This window comes from Xenopus laevis, chromosome 1S, assembly GCF_017654675.1.
Source record: "Xenopus laevis strain J_2021 chromosome 1S, Xenopus_laevis_v10.1, whole genome shotgun sequence".
Lineage (NCBI taxonomy): Eukaryota > Metazoa > Chordata > Amphibia > Anura > Pipidae > Xenopus > Xenopus laevis.
In genome coordinates this window covers 2,862,387-2,883,501 of record NC_054372.1, presented here as the reverse complement: position 1 = coordinate 2,883,501, position 21,115 = coordinate 2,862,387, and the positions used below count along the sequence as shown (strand labels likewise).

The 21,115-nt window shown below is 42.9% G+C and overlaps 2 protein-coding genes across 3 annotated transcripts in view; one reads left to right on the top strand and one right to left on the bottom strand.

The window, feature by feature from the left end:
• Positions 1 to 4,428, top strand: part of alms1.S (ALMS1, centrosome and basal body associated protein S homeolog) — a 46,774-nt gene extending 42,346 nt beyond the window's left edge. Inside the window, exon 20 of one of the 2 annotated variants that reach the window (XR_005964857.1) lies at positions 3,879 to 4,428. Coding sequence is in view for 1 of the 2 variants with exons in the window: in XM_041579324.1 (XP_041435258.1) it covers positions 3,879 to 3,914 (36 nt within the window). In the remaining variant the exon portion in view is untranslated. The remainder of the gene's footprint in view (positions 1 to 3,878) is intronic. The other variant, XM_041579324.1, reaches the window with a different exon arrangement.
• Positions 4,429 to 14,519: 10,091 nt separating this feature from the next.
• Positions 14,520 to 20,900, bottom strand: LOC108704059. Its single transcript, XM_018240447.2, has 5 exons — positions 20,783 to 20,900; positions 17,535 to 17,630; positions 15,821 to 16,673; positions 15,504 to 15,678; positions 14,520 to 14,969 (listed from the first exon to the last, which is right to left on the bottom strand). Exons 1-5 carry the CDS (start codon positions 20,787 to 20,789, stop codon positions 14,754 to 14,756), a joined length of 1,347 nt encoding a protein of 448 aa, XP_018095936.1. The 5' UTR covers positions 20,790 to 20,900; the 3' UTR covers positions 14,520 to 14,753.
• Between the last annotated feature and the right edge of the window lie 215 nt (positions 20,901 to 21,115).

Sequence of the window (21,115 nt, the reverse complement as noted above, 5' to 3'; positions counted from 1 at the left end):
CTTGCCCTACTGACTCTACCTTTACTGTCCCCATCTTGTCCTACTGACTCTACCTTTACTGTCCCCATCTTGCCCGACTGACTCTCTCTACCTTTACTGTCTCCATCTTGTCCTACTGACTCTCTCTACCATTACTGTCCCCATCTTGCCCTTCTGACTCTCTCTACCCATACTCTCTTCATCTTGCCCTACTGACTCTACCTTTACTGTCCCCATCTTGCCCTACTGACTCTCTCTACCCATATTGTCCCTATCTTGCCCTACTGACTCTCTCTACCTTTACTGCCCCCATCTTGCCCTACTGACTCTACCTTTACTGTCCCCATCTTGTCCTACTGACTCTCTCTACCTTTACTGTCCCCATCTTGCCCTACTGACTCTCTCTACCTTTACTGTCTCCATCTTGTCCTACTGACTCTCTCTGCCTTTACTGTCCCCATCTTGCCCTTCTGACTCTCTCTACCCATACTCTCTCCATCTTGCCCTACTGACTCTACCTTTACTGTCCCCATCTTGTCCTACTGACTCTCTCTCTACCTTTACTGTCCCCATCTTGCCCTACTGACTCTCTCTACCTTTACTGTCCCCATCTTGCCCTACTGACTCTACCTTTACTGTCCCCATCTTGCCCTACTGACTCTCTCTACCCATATTGTCCCTATCTTGCCCTACTGACTCTCTTTACCCATACTGTCTCCATCTTGCCCTACTGACTCTCTCTACCTTTACTGCCCCCATCTTGCCCTACTGACTCTACCTTTACTGTCCCCATCTTGTCCTACTGACTCTCTCTACCTTTACTGTCTCCATCTTGTCCTACTGACTCTCTCTACCATTACTGTCCCCATCTTGCCCTACAGACTCTGCCTTTACTGTCCCCATCTTGCCCGACTGACTCTCTCTACCTTTACTGTCTCCATCTTGTCCTACTGACTCTCTCTACCATTACTGTCCCCATCTTGCCCTTCTGACTCTCTCTACCCATACTCTCTTCATCTTGCCCTACTGACTCTACCTTTACTGTCCCCATCTTGCCCTACTGACTCTACCTTTACTGTCCCCATCTTGTCCTACTGACTCTCTCTACCTTTACTGTCCCCATCTTGCCCTACTGACTCTCTCTACCTTTACTGCCTCCATCTTGCCCTACTGACTTTCTCTACCCATACTCTCTCCATCTTGCCCTACTGACTCTACCTTTACTGTCCCCATCTTGCCCTACTGACTCTCTCTATCTTTACTGCCTCCATCTTGCCCTACTGACTCTCTCTACCCATACTCTCTCCATCTTGCCCTACTGACTCTCTCTACCTTTACTGTCCCCATCTTGCCCTACTGACTCTCTCTACCTTTACTGTCTCCATCTTGCCCTTCTGACTCTCTTTACCCATACTGTCCCCATCTTGCCCTACTGAGTCTCTCTACCCATACTGTTCCATCTTGCCCTACTGACTCTCTCTACCCATACTCTCTCCATCTTGCCCTACTGACTCTACCTTTACTGTCCCCATCTTGTCTTACTGACTCTCTCTACCTTTACTGTCTCCATCTTGTCCTACTGACTCTCTCTACCTTTACTGTCCCCATCTTGCCCTACTGACTCTCTCTACCTTTACTGCCCCCATCTTGCCCTACTGAGTCTCTCTACCCATACTGTTCCATCTTGCCCTACTGACTCTCTCTACCTTTACTGTCCCCATGTTGTCCTACTGACTCTCTACCCATACTGTTCCCATCTTGCACCAATCCATCTATCTACTCATACTGTCCTCATCTTCCCCCAATCCATCTATCTACCCATACTGTCCCCATCCTGCCCTAATACCTCTATCTACCCATACTGTCCCCATCTTGCCCTATTGACTCTCTTTACCCATACTGTCTCCATCTTGCCATACTGACTCTCTCTACCTTTACTGCCCCCATCTTGTCCTACTGACTCTACCTTTACTGTACCCATCTTGTCCTACTGACTCTCTCTACCCATACTCTCTCCATCTTGCCCTACTGACTCTACCTTTACTGTCCCCATCTTGCCCTATTGACTCTCTTTACCCATACTGTCTGCATCTTGTCCTACTGACTCTCTCTACCTTTACTGTCCCCATCTTGCCCTACTGACTCTACCTTTACTGTACCCATCTTGTCCTACTGACTCTCTCTACCTTTACTGTCTCCATCTTATCCTACTGACTCTCTCTACCCATATTGTCCCTATTTTGCCCTACTGACTCTCTCTACCCATACTCTCTCCATCTTGCCCTACAGACTCTACCTTTACTGTCCCCATCTTGCCCTATTGACTCTCTCTACCTTTACTGACCCCATCTTGTCCTACTGACTCTCTACCCATACTGTCCCCATCTTGCCCCAATCCATCTATCTACCAATATGGCCCCCATCTTACCCTAATACCTCTATCTACCCATATTGTCCCTACCCTGCCTTAAGACCTCTCCCTACCCATACTGCCCAACTTTTCCTATTGACTCTCTCTACCCATACTGTCTCCATCTGGCCCTAATCCATCTATCTACCCATCTACCTATCATCTGCTCCTAATGCAAATATCTACCCATACTTTTCCCCTTCTTGCCCTAATACTGTATATATTCATGGTGGGTGCTTGATATCTATTTGATCTGTGAAGTGAATGATGGGGGTAAAAATACAGCAAATATTTTCAAACGTTTTGGTTTCAATTTTGCAAGTAATTTCTGCCTAATATGGGCAAAACAAGGGGCCAGATATCTTCCAACGTTTGCTCTGTTACATTGTCACCCCATGTTCTCATTTGTACCCACCCCTGCCTGAGGCTTTTTTCTCTTCCCAGAACTTTCATATACAAGTGGTTTGTGCCCCTCTATGGCCTATGTGCCTTTTATTTAAATGCTCCCTTTCAATTAAAAATGCCACAAAGGTCATTGTGGGGAGTCGGGTACAAAGCAGAATTATGTGCATGTTCAGTTTATGGTTTGTGGTCAGGTATTTCTCTATGTTCCTGGCAGAGCTGTAGCAATATCATTATCAACCCCCTCCCTCTGCGCTACTACAGATACTTTGCCTTGATTAGATAACGAGCATTGGGTGCAATAACGACTCCCCTGCGCAATCCCACCCTCCTCTCACTTACTGTACTGCACTTCTGTATATGTCGCCTACTTGCAGCCAATCAATGGGTTTGTGATTGAGGCCCTGTGAGTGTGGGGGGTCTATTAAACAATGCTGCACATAAACCACACATTGAAATATTCAGATATTCTACTATTGTTACTCCTTGAAGCTACAGCCCATGTAGAACTATGGCCCCTTAGTTCATTCCAAGCCTTCTCCATCTTCTGTCCTCCTCCGTTAGCCATGATCTCATCTGTCCCATCTGCTGGGATTCTAACATAATGCTCTCGTGGTCCAGGTATCACAGGTTTCTGCTGATCCTACGACAGTAGAGGATGAGCAGTTTAGTTTGTTGAAGGCTTTTTTGCAGAATTAAGGAGCCCCAGTTATCTGCCTCATTCTGTTATTGATTTCTTACGTTGGTACCATTTGTAGTCACTGACCCAGGATACGGGTCAATCTGTCACTGCTCACAACTTTCTCCATTCTGCTGAGCAGCACCACCTTCTCTATTCTGCCCCTGTCTATGGTATTAGTGTGTAGCCCATCTTCTACACCATCTCTCTCTGTTCTCACCTTCCAGCCTTGGAGACATCTGTAGCCTCTCAGTATTGTGCCCAAGATTCTGTGCCACCAGGGTTATTGGCATCTTTCTCTTTCATGTCTTCAGGGCCACATTGAATAACAGTTACATTGTCCATTTTGGGTACAAAAGACCAAAGGCCATCAAGTTTAACCCCCTTCAAACATATTTGTCTTTATAGACATGCGTTATTCATACCACCAAGCAACACCGTTGAGTAAGGCAGCAGCCTCCCGAATAGATTGCTGGAAACCTCTGAAGATCACAAAGAGATTACAGGAACAGGATCTTTTAAATCTTCATCCTCTGAAGAGGAATTCACAGCAAATAAGAAATAGAAAAGGCGTCATATCCTAAGGGCACTTCCTCAGACTCGGGTAAGAGTTCCTCAGACAACTCTCCTGAGGGACAAAAAGTCTTGTTTGAGACAGAAAAGTAAGGGGAAAAGAATTTTGGACCCATTTGGGACTTGAGTTATTTTTAACAATATGATAAAAGCCGTCATTCCTCCGTATACTTGAGGCTGTTGCTTCTGGCTCTGAGCCCTTCACAAATTTATGAGGTGGACTTAGAATGGGAAAATACTATAACGTAGATCTGAATTGTAACCAGAGTTATTTAATGCCTGGTGGGGACTAAACAATAAAACGGTACTATATGATTTTACTAAGTATGTGTTTCGCTCTTCTTTAATGAAAGTAGATGGTTTAAAGAAATCACATTGGACATACAAGCAATGTTGGCTACAGAGTCAGACCTTGATCAATTCCGGGTACAGCAACTAATAATCCAGTCCTTGCGCAATGTACAATTCAAAATTGCAGATGCAGTAGGTCCATTGTTACTCATCCTGAATAAAGAAGGACAAGAATCCACAAAAAACTCATTCCTTGCAACGGCCAGAGCTGTGTTAATGATAGGCCAAGAGTTCAACCATGTTAAACCATGTAAGAAGAGCTCGTTGGTTCTGCCATCATTGAAGGGGTCCCATACGACAAAATTTGTTGGGGCCCCAGGCCCTGCACCAGACCCCACCCTCCCCACTGGTGGCCAGGACCCCGCTTACAAGTTAAAAAAATTGGTGACCAGGGACCCCCACAAGTTAAAATAAAGCTTTGGTGGCCAGCCCCCCCCCCAGAAAAAAAAAGCACATTTTTGTCATGGCACCCCCATAAAAGTTATAAAAAAAACATTGGTGGCCAGGGGTCCCCATAAATTAAAAAAAAGACCATTGGTGCGACTTAGTGTAACTTACCTTTCAAGTTTTCTTATCTTCTTCAGTGGCTCCAGCAGCTTCTGCTCCTTTCTGTGGCTTTTGCTCACTCAGCGGCTTCTGTTCCCTTTGTAACTTTGTGGATTTAAGGGGGGCCCAGATAATCCAGGAAGCACAATGGTCCCCTTAACACTGAAAAGAAACTGGACCCAGGACAACTGTACCACCTGTGCCCCCCTGATATCAGCCCTGGACCTTGCTCCAGCTTTTATTAAAGAGGGGAAATCATGTTATAAGACTGGAAAAGACCTTCTTTCAACAACAAAATACCCTTTTCTGGAGATGGGGGTGTCCTGACAGAGCTATGGGTGTCCCAAGAATCCTCATAGAGCTTTAAAAGACTTTCTTTGGCCAAAAAGCCCAGTCCACTGGACAAACAACCGACCCAAAGTGGTCTTCAAGTTACAGGAAAATGGTTCCAGGTAAACAAAGTTTTGTAAATTCCCATTTAGAAATGTTACAGCTTTGGCAAATAACAAACCCAGACCAATGGGTTTTAAACAGAATAAAGAGGAGGAAAGGGAAATCTCAGATCGGTGCAGTTCTATAGAAAAGCCTATGTTTGACCGAACCTTTTACAGTTCAGCTGGATCTCTTTCCATTTCCCAAGGCAGATGGTTCTGTTAAAATATCAAAAAAAAACAGAAGGTTTTTTAAAGGGGAACTATTACAAAAAAGAAAATTGAATATTAGCTTCATCATACTGAAATAAGAAACTTTATAATAAAACCTAAATATAATCAAATAAATATTCTGTACTGTCTCTGAAATAATCAAGTTTATCTTCACTATCCCTCTCTCAGCATCTGTTTCTCTTCATTCTGTCTTCATGCAGCAGTTGGGTGTCAGATATTCACTGACAGTTACATCCAATATATCTTATAGGGGGCTCCTTTTGCCTAGAAGATGTATTAGAGCTCACTCTATTAAACTCACCAGACATCATGTCTCTCTACATGCAGGATTTGTGCAAAAGGCAGTTATTTTGTTACATTTTGTTTGTACTGGAATCAGTTATTTGAGTGAGCTCTAATTCATCTGCTAGGCAAAAGTCCTGTCCTGGTTGGGTATCAGTGGAATACCCACAAAGCGGTTGGGTTTTGGGAAGTTCACGTGTGACCCATCTGGGTAACACCCCGCTAAAGTGCAGGACTGATTCCCTCCCCTGTGGTGTAGGCAGAGTGACATCATTTCTGGTCTGTGGTGACATCACTTTTGGTTTCACAGGTTCCCAGGTTGGAAGGTAAGTTAACTCTATAGAGCTTGGGTCGGGTAGCAGTCAGGTCAGGCAGGGGCTTGTGTTTGGTGGCGGGTGAAGGTTGGCTTTGGGGTCAGCAAGTCTGGGTTGGGCACAGGTCCTTCCAAATGCAGGACTCTATGACATGCCATATACATTCCCAGAGAGCTAAACAAATAAGCTGAAGCTTTATCACTTCAAAAAATAAAGTCTCACTAAAAAAAATAGAATCAGAACGAGGAGAAAGATCAGTAGATTTCTTTGCATTTTAGACATCAGCTTAAACAACAGCTTAACCTGGACAAGCAAAGCATGGAGACTGGATGCACTTAACTTGGACAGGCTTAACCTATTTTTCCCCCTCCATCTATTCTCCCAAATGTTTTCTAACAAATGGAGGGAGTCCTGGTGTATCCAGTTTGGCCAAGCAAACCATGGTTTCCACTAATACAACCCCTAATTTCAGGCAAGAAAGTTCCTTTGGGGTTCACATAGAACTGTTTTCAGGGTACCCAGGAGAAGCTGAAGAACCTACCAACACTGATGTGGATTGCAGCTCCAGTTTCTTATACCAGAACCCATGAAACAGTCTACCGTAAAACTACTAACCCTTTTCCTTAGATCTAGAACATGTTAAAATAAATAAGACTTGGACGTACCCTCAGACTCACATGTAGATTTCCCTCACTCGCCATTAGATGTTTTAGCATTTAAGTTTCAACTAGGGATGCACCGAATCCACTATTTTGGATGTGGCTGAACCCCCAAATCCTTCACAAAAGATTCGGCTGAATACCTAACTGGATCTAAATTTTCATAGGAGTGGGAAGGGGAAAACATTTTTTACTTTCTTGTGTTGTGACAAAAAGTTATGCAGTTTCCCTCCCCGTCCCTATGATTTGGTTCAGCTGGGCAGAAATATTTGGCCGAATCCAAATCCTGATGAAAATGGCTGAATACTGGTCAAATCCCGAACCGAATCCTGGATTTGGTGCATCCCTAGTTTCATCAAGGAGCAGGTACTAATACTCTAAAAATCATACGGCACTAAATGTCTTAATTCCACAGGCAATAAATGTTACTAAGATTAATCAGAGGGGCTGGTGTATCAAGACCAGTTGGCCTAAATATGATAATAATTGGGACACAGAACCTCTATGTTAATATCAATCTACGATAGAGAATGTGGAATTAAGAAGCTTTAGCAAGTCTCTTGGCATTAGCTGGAGCAGCAAGAGGAGCTGAACTCCATTTATTCACATTGCCCATAGCCATCTTCAACCCCAGCTGGTTAGCACATTAGCCTTAAGGGTAGAACAAAAACTCTAATTGATGAATCATTTCCAGTTGAAATTAATTTAAGAGATCCTTAATCCATCCTTATTACTATTATTATTATTGTTAACATGTATTTTTAGAGTGCCAATATGTGCATTGTATCAGCTTTGTCCAACTACTTAGAAAAATCTAGGGAAGTGAGAGGTGATACATCACTCGTCAGGGATAGGTAGGGCCACTGAAACGGAGGTGGGAAGATGAGAAAAGGACAGGATCAGGGTCATGAGGGTGAAGAGTCAGGAACAGGACTGGAGTGTAGAGAACTTGATGGAATGAAGCAGATGGAAGATAAAAACAGGACAGGAGGAGAACAATGGCAAGGAACGGAGCAGACAGACTGGACGGTGCAGGTCTAGAATCAAATCAGGACTAGACAGGACAGACTGGAGCAGGACCAGGATAGAAACCAGGCAAGGCCAGAGCAGGGAACCAGAGCTAGAGTCCATGTCTCAATGCTCAGTGTAGACCAATGCTCTGTGTAGGCACTGGTGGTGAGTAGGGCTCGTTTTATTTAGGGCAGTGTCATTCCTGATTGGCTGACCCAAAGCCAGCAATTAGTCTGCTGCTGGGAATAGACTCAAAAGGCCAACTGAGAGGTAAAGCACAAACCTTCTAGCTGCTCACCTGGTCCAATGGTTACATTGTAAAGACAGAAACCCAAAGGTCCCTGGTGCAAATCCCAGCAGAAGCCTACATTACTCATGACAACAAGAAATCTTTTTCATTCTGCTAAAATAAATACAATTAGCGTGTGGATCGTGTGTACTATGAGCCAGACCTCAAGTAATGCTACATACTCAAAGGGCCTAAGATCTGCTACAACTTCAAAAGCCGCATCAAAGGGTCTATCACTGCACATTCTACTCAAAGCAGCTCGATGGTCTTCTCGGAGGACATTTTCTAGATAATAGAGAACAGGACAGGCTCAATGTTCTACATACAACCACCAGGTGAGCTATTCTGCCCCAAAGCTGTTGCTAAGTGACATCCTCCTGAGGAACAAAGAGGAGTTTGCAGGAACCTATCATCTGCCAAATCCATTAGTTCTAGGGACCTGTCTACAGCGACCATCCCACCCACCCAAGTTGACTGGTGGATTTAAATAATCATCACAAAAATATTACTTATTTTACTATATTTTATTATATCCAAATATCTTTCCTTCTCTCTACAGAATTCAACAAACCAGCAAAGGTGGACAATGTAGAAGATATTTCATTTGAAAAAGATTATCTTTCATCTGCAGTTTTATCTCATTAACAAATGACAAAATATCTCAGAGCAATTACAGTTATCAGATGTCAGTAATAGGGAGACATTTGTTACAATTGCAAACGTCTTACTACAAAGATTCTCTCCTTATCTCTTACTCTCAGGAGACCTTATCAGTTCTTAAACAATCCATGTTACAATAAAGCAACGATAAAAACTTAACTGACAGAATGTGTTTCCTCAGACGTATTTCTTGAAGATCAAGACAAATGTGAAAAAAATTAATAATAATAAAAATAATATTAAAAAGAAATATACGAAAGGAAAACCATCACCAATCTGTTCTTTCCAGAACCTTCAGAGGATTCAGAGCGATTTATTCGGGAGGCCAAAACCCAACAATTGACCTATTTGCCCATCATTATTGCCTAGAACAAAAGGACTTTGCAGATCATAAATTCCTGTAAGTCCCTCTTTATTATTCATACAGACATAGTAACATAGTAAGTGAGGTTGAAAAAAGACACACGTCCATCAAGTTGAACCTTAAGTCTATATATAACCTGCCTAACTGTCAGTTGATCCAGAGGAAGACAAAAAACCCATCTGAAGTCTCTCCAATTTGCCTCAGAGGGGGAAAAATTCCTTCCTGACTCCAAAATGGCAATGGGACCAGTCCCTGGATCAACTTGTACTATGAGCTATCTCCCATATCCCTGTATTCCCTCACTTGCTAAACACCATCCAACCCCTTCTTATACCTATCTAATGTATCAGCCTGTACCCCTGATTCACTTCCCAGCTCTCCCTGTAACACCCCTTTCCCTCCTCTAATCTCATTGGCTCCCTCCTGTCTGCTGGGAGGAGCTACTGGTGAATAAAGCATCCGACCCTTCCTTGTATCTATCTAATGTATCAGCCTGTACCACTGATTCAGGGAGACAATTCCACATCTTCACAGCTCTCACTGTAACAAACCCCTTCCCAATATTTAGGCGGAACCTCTTTTCTTCTAATCGGAATGGGTGACCTTGTGTCAGCTGGAAAGACTTACTGGTAAATAAATCATTAGAGAGATTATTATATGATCCTCTTATATATTTATACATAGTTATCATATCTCCCCTTAAGCGCCTCTTCTCCAGAGTGAACATCCCCAATTTGGCCAGTCTTTCCTCATAGCTAAGATTTTCCCTTTACCAGCTTAGTTGCCCTTCTCTGTCCCCTCTCTAATACAATAATGTCCTGTTTGAGTGATGGAGACCAAAACTGTAGGGCATATTCTAGATGGGGCCTTACCAGTGCTCTATACAGTGGGACCCCCTCCTCCCGTGACTCTCTGCCCCATTTAATACAAGTCAAGACCTTATTTGCCCTTGATGCTGCTGACTGGCATTACTTGCTACAGACAAGTTTATTATCTACAAGGACTCCAAGCTCCGTCTCCATTATGGATTTGCCTAGTGCAGTCCCATTAAGGGTATAAGTGGATATTGTTACATCCCAGGTGCAGGACTTTACATTTATCAACATTGAATCTCATTTGCCACTTAGCTGCCCAGATTGCCAGTTAGTCAAGATCCTGTTGCAAGTGCCACATCCTGGATGGAATTAATTGGGCTGATAGTTTTGTCTCATCTGCAAACACTGATACATTACTTACAATCCCCTCCCCTAAGTCATTAATGAACAAGTTAAATAAAAGTGGCCCCAATACTGAGCCCTGGGGGACCCCACTAAGAACCTTACTCCAAGTAGAGAATGTCCCACTAACAACCACCCTCTGTACCCGATCCTGTAGCCAGTTTCCTATCCATGTGCAAACGACTACATTAAGCCCAACAGACCTTAGTTTAGAAAGCAGTCGTTTGTGGGGCACAGTATCAAACGCTTTGGTAAAATCCAAATAGATCACATAAAAAGTAAAAATAAAGTGCCACACTCACACTAATCCACTGTTTGAAGTGTTGGATGCAGGCTGTAATCCTCTCTGCAGAGGTTGAATCCACACAAAAATAATTGCAGCAGCAGCACTCCTATCCTTGATTTAGACTTTTATTGTGCAAAAACACGGCAACGTTTCAGGCTATACCAGCCCTTTATCAAGCCCTTATCAATTATTTTCATCCAAATAGATCACATCTACTGCCCCCCACTGTCCAGCATCTTACTTACCTCATCATAAAATGCAATCAAATTAGTCTGACATGACCTATCCTTCATAAAGCCATGCTGATTGTTGCTCATAATGCCATTCACTAGGACAAAATTCTTAATGTGATCCCTTAACAAGCCTTCAAATAATTTGCCCACCACAGATGTCAGACTTACTGGCCTATAATTGCCAGGCTGAGATCGCAATCCCTTTTTAAATATTGGAATAACATCAGCTTTTCTCCAATCCATAGGCACCATACCAGATGACAGTGAATCTGAGAAAATCAGAAATAAGGGCTGGTCTAAAACTGAACTAAGCTCTCTTTTGCCCAGTCAAAATCTCTACCCAGAGGGATTCTACACCCTCACCAGTGGCAGCTATTGTTATTTCTTTAGCGCATGGCTTTAATTCAGGCTTTTCATACAAACACACTCCTCCACCCGCTATTTAATCCCCCTGTCCCTCCTAGTTTTTAGCACATGCAGTGTCAGACTGGAGGGTCCAAGGCCCACTGGGGCTTCCAACACGGTGTCCCCACCACCCCCCTCTGGGCCCCACTGCCCCAGCCACAACCCCATTTAGACCCCCTGTGCTGCCGCTCATACATGTTCTCTCAATGTGGACAGTGAGGAAGAAGATCAGGGGGCAGCAGGGGCCCAAACAGGCAGAGAACAGAAGCAGGTCTGGAGACTACAAGGACTGGGCCCACCGGGTTTTTACCTGTATCCCACCCTGAGCTCATACAATGATCTGCCGCCCCATCAGGGCAGATTTGTTTAGCCCATTCCCTCTCTATGTTATTCCTCTTCTCTTTAAACCTACGCATTGACCTAATACACATTATGTCTGTATTGTTATTATTATTATTATTATTATTATTATTATTATTATTATTGTTATTATTATTATTATTAGTATTATTATTGTTATTATTATTATTATGTCTGTATAGTTATTATTATTATTGTTGTTGTTGTTGTTATTGTTGTTATTGTTGTTATTATTATTATTATATCTGTATTGTTATTATTATTATTATTATTGTTATTATTATTATTATTATTGTTGTTGTTGTTGTTGTTATTATTATTATTATGTCTGTATTATTATTGTTATTGTTATTATTATTATTATTATTATTATGTCTGTATTGTTACATGGGAGGTTCTGTCCGTTCTGGTTCATAAATGGAAATTCTTCCTCTGAACTTAAAGGAATAAAGTGTCTGTGTTGGGCTCAGTGGGGCTGAATAGAATAATGGCTGCTCAGAAGATTCACATGTTGGGATATTGTTTCAGTTGGAATAGAGAGATTTCCCATTCTAGAACCTGCTCCTTTCCTGGGTGTTGGGGGATATAATTACATTTTAAATTGCTTATTAATTTGCTTTTCTCTTGTCTCTCTGGTGTCCCACCCTCGGTATTCTGCTCTACACAGTCTCCTGCCCTTGTGCTCAGTTATAAGATAAATATATTTGTATATAATACACAAAAGCCATGAATATCCTGTAAATTATATCCTTATAAACGGTGAGTTCTGATGTCATCAGTTATAAACGGTGAGTTCTGATGTCATTTCTGTCACATGACTCACTGAAACTTGTGTATTATAATAAATAAAGTAGCCCCAGTTGTAAAATATGAGGATATTAGAAGTGGACCAGTGGTTAATACTTGTATTATACTGAGCGCTAACGAGAAGTTATACTGAAGTCCTTGGGGCTGGAGAGAGTCTTTCTGGTACTTATTGTTACTGTTTGTTCCCAGGATTTATGAGCAGCTCCCGGAAGTGAAGAAAAGACGAGAGGAAGAGAAGAGGAAACGGGAGAATCAGTCCTATCGACTTGTGCAGACAAATAATATCGGGACATATTTCCTGTTAAATAATAAAAGCAGGGGCAGCGTCTGTAGCAGAGGTTTATGGTACAAATTAACCTGCAGAATCTCCCGTTCGTTTCTCTAATGTTTGTGGCACTAGGACCCCTAAAGGAGAACTAAACCCAAACAAACAATTAGACTAGAAAGGCAACACCTTCTTTTTTGAGACAATTGTATGAAAATGAACAGGCACAGGGGGTGAGGGATGTTGGGGCTCAGGGAGGGGGTAAGAGGGTTATTTGGGGGCCAGGGGGTGGTGGGGGCCCCAAGGCAGCAGCCCCCCAGTCCGACGCTGGCTGGGAGTTAATCTTGTTTGTGCCCCCTTTGCCTCCAGGATCAGGAAATTGTATATTTTGAGTTAGGTATTTTGATCTGTTATCTGGACCCGTTATCCATAAAGCTCCTAATTACGGAACTCAATAGACTCAATTTTAATTAAATAATTCAAGTTTTAAAAAAACTGATTTCCTACTAATAATGATTTTCTAGTAGACTTAAGGTAGGAAGATCCAAATTACAGAAAAATCAGTTATCCAGAAAACCCCAGGTCCCGAGCATTCTGGATAACTGGTCCCGCACCTGTATAGGTTTTCCATGTTTTTCCCTTTTATTGTATATTAATATTGTTATATTGTCATATTTTACTGTATATTCACTGTTATAACTTTTATAATATAAATTAAAAAACATTGATTAAGTTTTGTCCTTGATGTTCTGAGTAAATAAATGTGTGCTTTAACCCTCTGCGTGCTGAGTGGAAACGCTGGGCTGTTTCTATGTGTGTTAACCCTTTGTTGGCTGTGCAACCGTGTGTGTTAGTTGTGTAACAGATTGAGGTGGCAGCAAGGTTTGTGGCTATTGTGGGTGTCGGTTGAAGTTTGGGGTGCTGTGCGTTAGTCTAACCTGTGGGCAGGGGGGAGTCAGACCCATCACAATAATATACAAATATATTAAATATTCACTTCGATTAATTACTGAGTTTTCCCTTAAATCTCCAAAATGCTTCGCACGCATTTATAAACTGGTCCATGAAAGTTGCACAAAATAAATAATTTGAGCAAACAGCTTAAAAAAACTAGAAGGAATATTGGGTGGAATTAGAAGACTCGTAGGGGAGGGATTGATAGTCTGTCACTCATGCAGTGGGCGTAGGATTTTATTCGGACACCCCGTATTTAGAAGGTCCGTCTGGGCAAAACCTTCCTGTTTGAATTTTCCAAATGAGGACTTCGAAAATAATGGCATGACAATCAGCCAATTGCTGATCACCACATCACAAGTCCCGCCCCAGATGTCACCAATCCTGCCTCTGTCGCCACTTGCTCCACCCCCTGTCTGTTTTCCAGCCCCAGAAATGGTGGCAACCCTAAATGGGTGGGATTACAACACTGTGATGGGGGTTGAGGGATCTACACGATGGGATCTTCCTGGTGTGAAATGACTGAATTTCTACCCAGTATCACTAAATACAAAGCAAATGTAGACGGGATGTAGAATCTCAGCCTTGTAGGAATGACCATCATAAAGCTTAAAGGACAACCCAACATGAAATGAAACCTAATCCATTAGAACAGACCAGACTAATCCATCTCTTTCATTTTCCTCCGTCCCAAGTCCCTTTCTATTCTGCTGCAAAACTGTCAGTATTGGGACTTGATTGAGATCATGAAGAGCTTCCATGGTGCTCCAGTAGAAGACATACACCCCGCCCAATAGACAGACAGTTCTCTTGATCAAACAAATCATTTTATTGGAAGAGCAGCTGCAGAGGAACAAAGCATTTATTTAACTGTATATTGCCTTAGAATGAATAGCATAAGCATTATTTGCTCAAACACCATCTTCTCCCGCCCGACAGAGTAAATCATTGCGCAGCTTCTGCCGGACTGACCCATTATCCCACCAGACAGAAAGTTGCACCCCCTGTGGGATTTGCCCCTGATACCCCAGGAGACATGAAATCACATGCGGGTTCCTCCGTCGTACTCCTCTTGATCCACCATCAGATTATAGTAGGTAACTCCTTGCCAGGTGCCCTGGATGGTAGCCTTGGAGCCACAGTCGGTGATGACTTCTGCGCGGTATGGAACTTCTACAGTGGCTTTCTGGACCGAGGCGACAACGTGTAATTCTTTTCCAGCTTTTATTTGGAAGCTTTTGTGCAGGGAGAATGTAATCTGGGAAAAACAGAGGCACGTGTGGAATTATCATGCAAGTTGACTGTCGGCCAATCACATTCATAGGTGTCACTAGCAATCAGATTAATTCTTCTCAAAATATAACTAATTTTGGGGAACTGGAGGCAAAACTCTCATTTGCCTAGATTGTATTATGGTGAAAATGTGCCGTGGGGCAACGTGGTTAGTACAGTGACTGTAGACAAACTGAAGTGATGGATTCTGGGATTTGAAGTCCTTAAGCAGCTGTGCACCACCCACTATGGAAAGGAAATGGAGCTCGTGGTTGCATGACACTGTGAGCCTAAGGGGAGTGTGTAAATGGTTTTAATGAGCATCACTGTTTCATTTCTGTAGAATCAGATATTTATTTTTGGACTTTCTGGACTTTCAGACATTGTTCATGCACCTTTTCTACATAAGCCCATCTGAATGAATTCATGTTAAAAGGGGCTTTTCCCTTTAAGTTAAACTCCCAGCATCCTTAGCAAGCTGGCACAGAAGCTAATATATGCAGATCAATTATCTTCGTACCTGTCTTTCATTGGTATCTGTGAAGTTCCAGTAATGGGGGATGCTCTTATTGATGGAAACCTTCTCCTCTCCTGTTGGGATATACGGGATTCCATCTGTAAACATGGCGTCTCCTCCAAGTTCTAATTCAGTAGTGAGCCGAAATGCGCTCTTCTCTTGCATGGTCTGATCCAATCTAACACAAAAAGAGATCAGGCTGAATTTATTACATGCATTTACCCATAAGACTGGTATCTCTGCTCTGATTGGCAGACAGCATGGTTGTCTTGGGGAAGAACAGTGATGAACCATTTCTATAGGCTTGGCTCGCTACTCACATGAATGTGCTGTTCAGTTGCTCGTTGCCCTCCAGGTTGTCATAGATTTCTTTCTTCAGAAGTTCCCTGTTCTGCTCCGTTATTTGTCCTGATTCTGGGAAGAACTGGAAATTCTGGATTTTTTGTACAATGTAACCTCTAGTGAAGGCCAGTAATCTATAGATATTATAGCTCCAGCCTAACCATTGGGCATTGGCCACATAACTGACACATGGATTCTGTGGGGCCCTCCCTCTGTAAATATACCCATTTCTCTTATTGACGGCCCACAGGTTTCCATCTGGGCTGAAGCCAATGAAGTGGGTGAGAACGCGCCAACCACCTCTCCCGACTGTGGTACTGGAGGAAAGCCATCTGTCATTTGCCCCTGTCGGTGGAGATCTCCTGACAAGGCGGTCGTCACTGGTAACCGCGTACAGAATGCCTCTTGGGTCAAAAAACAGAGCATCGAAATGCTGCCAACCGCAATTTCCAATTTTTGTAGCAATTTTCCTTCTCCAGGACTGACATTGATTGGTTGGTGGTGGGCCCCTATAAAGCTCCCCGCTGAAGGTGACTGCATAGAGGACCCCATTGGGGTGGAAGAATATAAATTTAAATCTGTTCCAACCACATCTTCCAATCCTGGTGGCAGATCTAAACCAGTCCTGTTTTGCACATGATCGCATATTGCCCACGTAGAGTTCTGCACCCCGGACAGCATAGAGTCTTCCATTAGGACTGAACGCAATGAGTCTGACGTTGTTAAGTTTCCCGAGGTGCCGGGCCCTTCCATCATAGCTATCCAAGCGATACCTGGGTGGGGCCCCAGCTCTGGCAGTGAAATGTTTTCCAATTGCAAACAAAATGGTCCCTGAAATGCAAACACAGTTTTTTAAAAAATAAATAAAAGTATTTTCATTAAACACTGGACCTCATACTCTTTCCTACTGATTAGTCTTGTCCCTGTCCCTTCTCTTTCTGATCAGACTTAATGGACCTCAAGCCTCAGTCCAAATGGGCCCTGTTCTCTCTAACACTCATCAGTGTAACTGGCCAACACCCTCCAAGTACTTGGCACATTCAATGAATCCCAACTAGACTAATTATTATGGTCTGGGAGCCCAGTTATAATAATAAGTATGTGCTAAGCCTATTTATAATGATGAGTAGGTTGGAGGTTGGGACCAAGTCCTTCTGATAAGCAAAATGGATTAGAACAGTGCCCCACGCTCCCTCCCACTGATCAATACACGACCATTCCATGTGCTGATCCGCAGAAGAAGATCAACAAGAAGATGTTTGTCATATTAATAATTGCACATTACACCAGGCCCTGACCCTGTTAGAGCAAGTCATGAGTATAAAGTACAGACCATGAGAACTCAGTAGAGGGTAGGTATCATGTATTCAGAAGAGGGTTTCTAAGAGAGCAGAAGACAAGGAAGCAGAGCTGACCGGCACTCCAACGGATCCACAGGACCAGAGATATTCAGTTAAAAAATATTATTTTTATTAGTAGAAAAATTAAAAATATATCTGCATCTCCATCCACCCTACGCGTTTCGCACCTTTTGGGGTGCTTAGTCATGGGCTCACGAGAAGACCCCATGGTGTTCAAATCAGTTGGATGAAAACATCTCATAGCAACCCATTGCTCATTAGAGCAGTTTGATATCACTGGCAGTGCAGATTGGGGGGGGGCAAACAGAACCCCTAAAGTAACTGGACTTACCGCATGTGTCTGATCGTTGATCTAGTTCTTCACTGCTAGAACATGAACCCACAAGGCACAGAATGAAAAAGAAACCTACAATAGCAGGTGCGCTCTCTAGAGGAACAAAATAGAAGAAAGCATTACTTTAAGAGGGTTTCTATCAGGTCATTGAGTTGGACTCACACAATAAATAACGATGGCACAATAGAGAAGGACAAGAGAGAAGTAAGAGATAAGAAGGCTGACAGTAAGGTAAACTGGTGACACAACAGCAATATCAGGAACCGTAGGATGAGAAGTCAACAGTAGAACAAAAAGACAAGTATGGTTAGACTATGGTTAAATGTCAATACTGGGTCAAGATGAAGATAGGACAAGATGGAGATGGAAACAACCAGGGCTGTTTCTTGTTAGGGAGATGCCTTCAATGCCGTCCCTCTTGCCCCCCATCGCTGACCAGTAACCAATCAGAGACTTGAGGGGGTGGGGCACATGGGTCATAACTGTTGCTTTTGAATCTGAGCTGAATGTTGAGGATCAATTACAAACTCACTGAACAATTATGTCCCATGTGGGCCTCCCTTATAGTCACTGACTAACTCAGAGTTAGAGAGCTGAAAAGCAGGAAGTAGTGTTCTGGCTATTATGTTACACATCCAGTCACTCCAGCCTTTATACATTACATTTTTGGCTAACTAACTATATTAGAAACATTTTTTATTTTGCACAGCCTGTCTATTTACCCAGTTTTTATTTTTATACTGAACTATTCCTTTAAAAGTGAAACTGCAACCATGGGGCAAGATGGTAAGAGTAGGGTAAACTTTCTTCAATATGTAACAAGTGAGGCAAAACACAGATAGTTGGGTGAGATGGAGACAACAGGATAGGACTGAGACTGTAAGGCAAGATGAAGACAGTAGACCAGATGGAGACCATAGGGTACAATTGAGGCAGTAGAGCAAGATGAAGACAATAGGGAAAGATGGAGACAGTAGGGCAAGATGGAGACAGTAGGGCAAGATGGAGACAGTAGGGAAAGATGGAGACAGTAGGGCAAGATGGAGACAGTAGGGAAAGATGGAGACAGTAGGGAAAGATGGAGACAGTAGGGCAAGATGAAGTCAGTAGGGCAAGATGGAGACCATAGGGTAAAATAGAGGCAGTAGAGCAACATGGAGACAGTGGGGCAAAATGGAGACAATAGGACAAGATGGAAACAGTAGGGAAAGATGGAGACAATAGGACATGATGGAAACAGTAGTGCAAGATGGAGACAATAGGGCAAGATGAGACAGTAGGACATGCTAGAGACAGTATAGCAAGATAGAGACAGTAGGGCAAGATGGAGACAGTAGTGCAAGATGGAGACAGTAGGGTCAAATGGAGGCAGTAGAGCAAGGTGGAGACAGTAGTACAAGATGGAGATAGTAGTAAAAGATGATGACGGAAGGGGAAGATGGAGACAGTAGGATAAGATGAAGACAGTCGGGTCAAATGGAGGCAGCAGAGCAAGGTGGCAACAGTAGCACAAAGGGCAGACAGTAGTACAAGATGGAGACAGTAGGGCAAGATGGAGACAGTAAGACAAGATGGAGACAGTAAGACAAGATGGAGACAGTAGTACAAGATTGAGGCAGTAGGACAAGATGAAGACAGTAGCACAAGATGGAGACAGTAGTACAAGATGGAGACAGTAGGACAAGATGGAGACAGTAGTACAAGATGGAGACAGTAGCACAAGATGGAGACAGTAGTACAAGATGGAGACAGTAAGACAAGATAGAGACAGTAGGGAAAGACAGTGAACATAGGGCAAGATGGAAACAGAAACAGAGGGGGCTGATGGAGATAGTGGAGAAGTAAAGAAGACAATAGGACAAGATGGACACACTAGGGTAAAGTGGGCAACAGTTGGGGCAAGATGGAGACACTAAGTCAAGATGGAGACAGTAAGTCAAGATGGAGACAGTTACACATATTAGTGCAACCCACCCTTCAAGGCTAAAGTGGTTATTACAGTACAAACCTTGCGCAAACCAGCAACCGAGAAGTTGGATTTTGTCCTTGAACAACAGCTGATGGGCCAACAATACCAAAAAGCATCTCATTTGATATGATCATGTGACGGCCTTGACAATACATATCTATAATTCTGAGTGATCTTTTAGTAAATCGTTCGTATGGCAGAATTGCAATTGGTCTTCATGCATGAATGATTTCTATTTCTTAAGGTTGCCATACATGGGCAGATATATGTTGCCAATTCAGGTCCTTTAGACTGATTCTGCAGCTTATCTGCCAGTGTATGGGACATTCCAACATCCCCCCCCAACCACTATCTGGACAAAAATTGGACAGATCTCGATCCGGCAGGTTGGATTTTCAGCCTGTTTGAGGACCTTATCAGCTAACTGATGCTGCCCTTGTCCTGACTGCTGGTATTTAAGTCATTGAAATCCAGTCATTTGGCTCTACGATTGGATTACAATGACCACAAAAGCTCACAATCTAAATAAAAGCTTGTATAGACACCAAGCCAATGGTTTCAGGGGGTCAGATCACCCTTGCCCTGACAATTGCTCTGTGTGTTAACTCTCAAGAGTGTATTATTTTGATATAATACACAAAAGCCATGAATATCCTGTAAATTATATCCTTATAAACGGTGAGTAGTGATGTCATCAGTTATAAACGGTGAGTAGTGATGTCATTTCTGTCACATGATTTACTAAAATTTGTGTATTATAATAAATAAAGTTCCCCAGTTGTAAAATATGAGGATATTAGAAGTTACCTCGGAGTTCCATGACCTGTATAAAAACACTCGGCCTTCGGCCTCGTACTTTTATATGGTCATGAAACTCCTCGGTAACTTATAATATCCTTATATTTTACAAGAGGGGCTACTTTATTCACTATTTATCATTCTATCTATCCAGCCCCTCTACTGTTCATCTATCAGCTGTCATTCCAGCCACTGCCTGGTTGGTAGGGTAAGTTGGGCCCTAGCAACCAGATAACAGGTTCATTTCCTGGCTGGAGAGATAAACCATTGAAACAAATACATTATTCATAAAGACCAATGGCAAAATGTCATGAATTAACATTACCTACATCATTCTGGAAGTTCATTTTAAGGTAATATTCCCCTCTAAGATAAAGAGATATATAGCAGCCGTATCACAGTGTATCTACTGTATAACAGATAAATATTCCACCACCCCTACACCCCCGTGAGGAAATAGTAAGTGATGTGTCATTACCTGCCATGGTGAAGCGAGCAGCCAATCACCTCAGTCTCCTGGGCTGGTTGGCTTCTTCCTTCCACGGAGTACAAAGCCCTGTCCTGGTTGCCCTTTTATCTGCTCACACTTTCTCTTTATCTTCTCATCACAGGAAGGGATTGACCAATCACAGGGTGTGGAGCAGTAGAATCATGTGAGGACACAAGTGAAACTGTTGCGTCAATACCTGTAGGGTTCCACTATAATGTCCACTATAATGTCACCTTCCAAGCCATTGAGTGTCTGAGCCAAGCTAATGTGGTTTTGCATTTAAAAGCCCCTCACAGCTGCTTATACCTAAGAATGGACTTG

Bases quoted from the DNA above. Each gene is read 5' to 3' on its own strand.
- LOC108704059 (XM_018240447.2), bottom strand. The intron at 15,679-15,820 runs GTGAGTAGCGAG...TTTTTGTGTTAG, and splicing joins CAACTGAACAGCACATTCAT to ATTGGATCAGACCATGCAAG. The intron at 14,970-15,503 runs GTACGAAGATAA...TGTTTTTCCCAG, and splicing joins CAGATACCAATGAAAGACAG to ATTACATTCTCCCTGCACAA.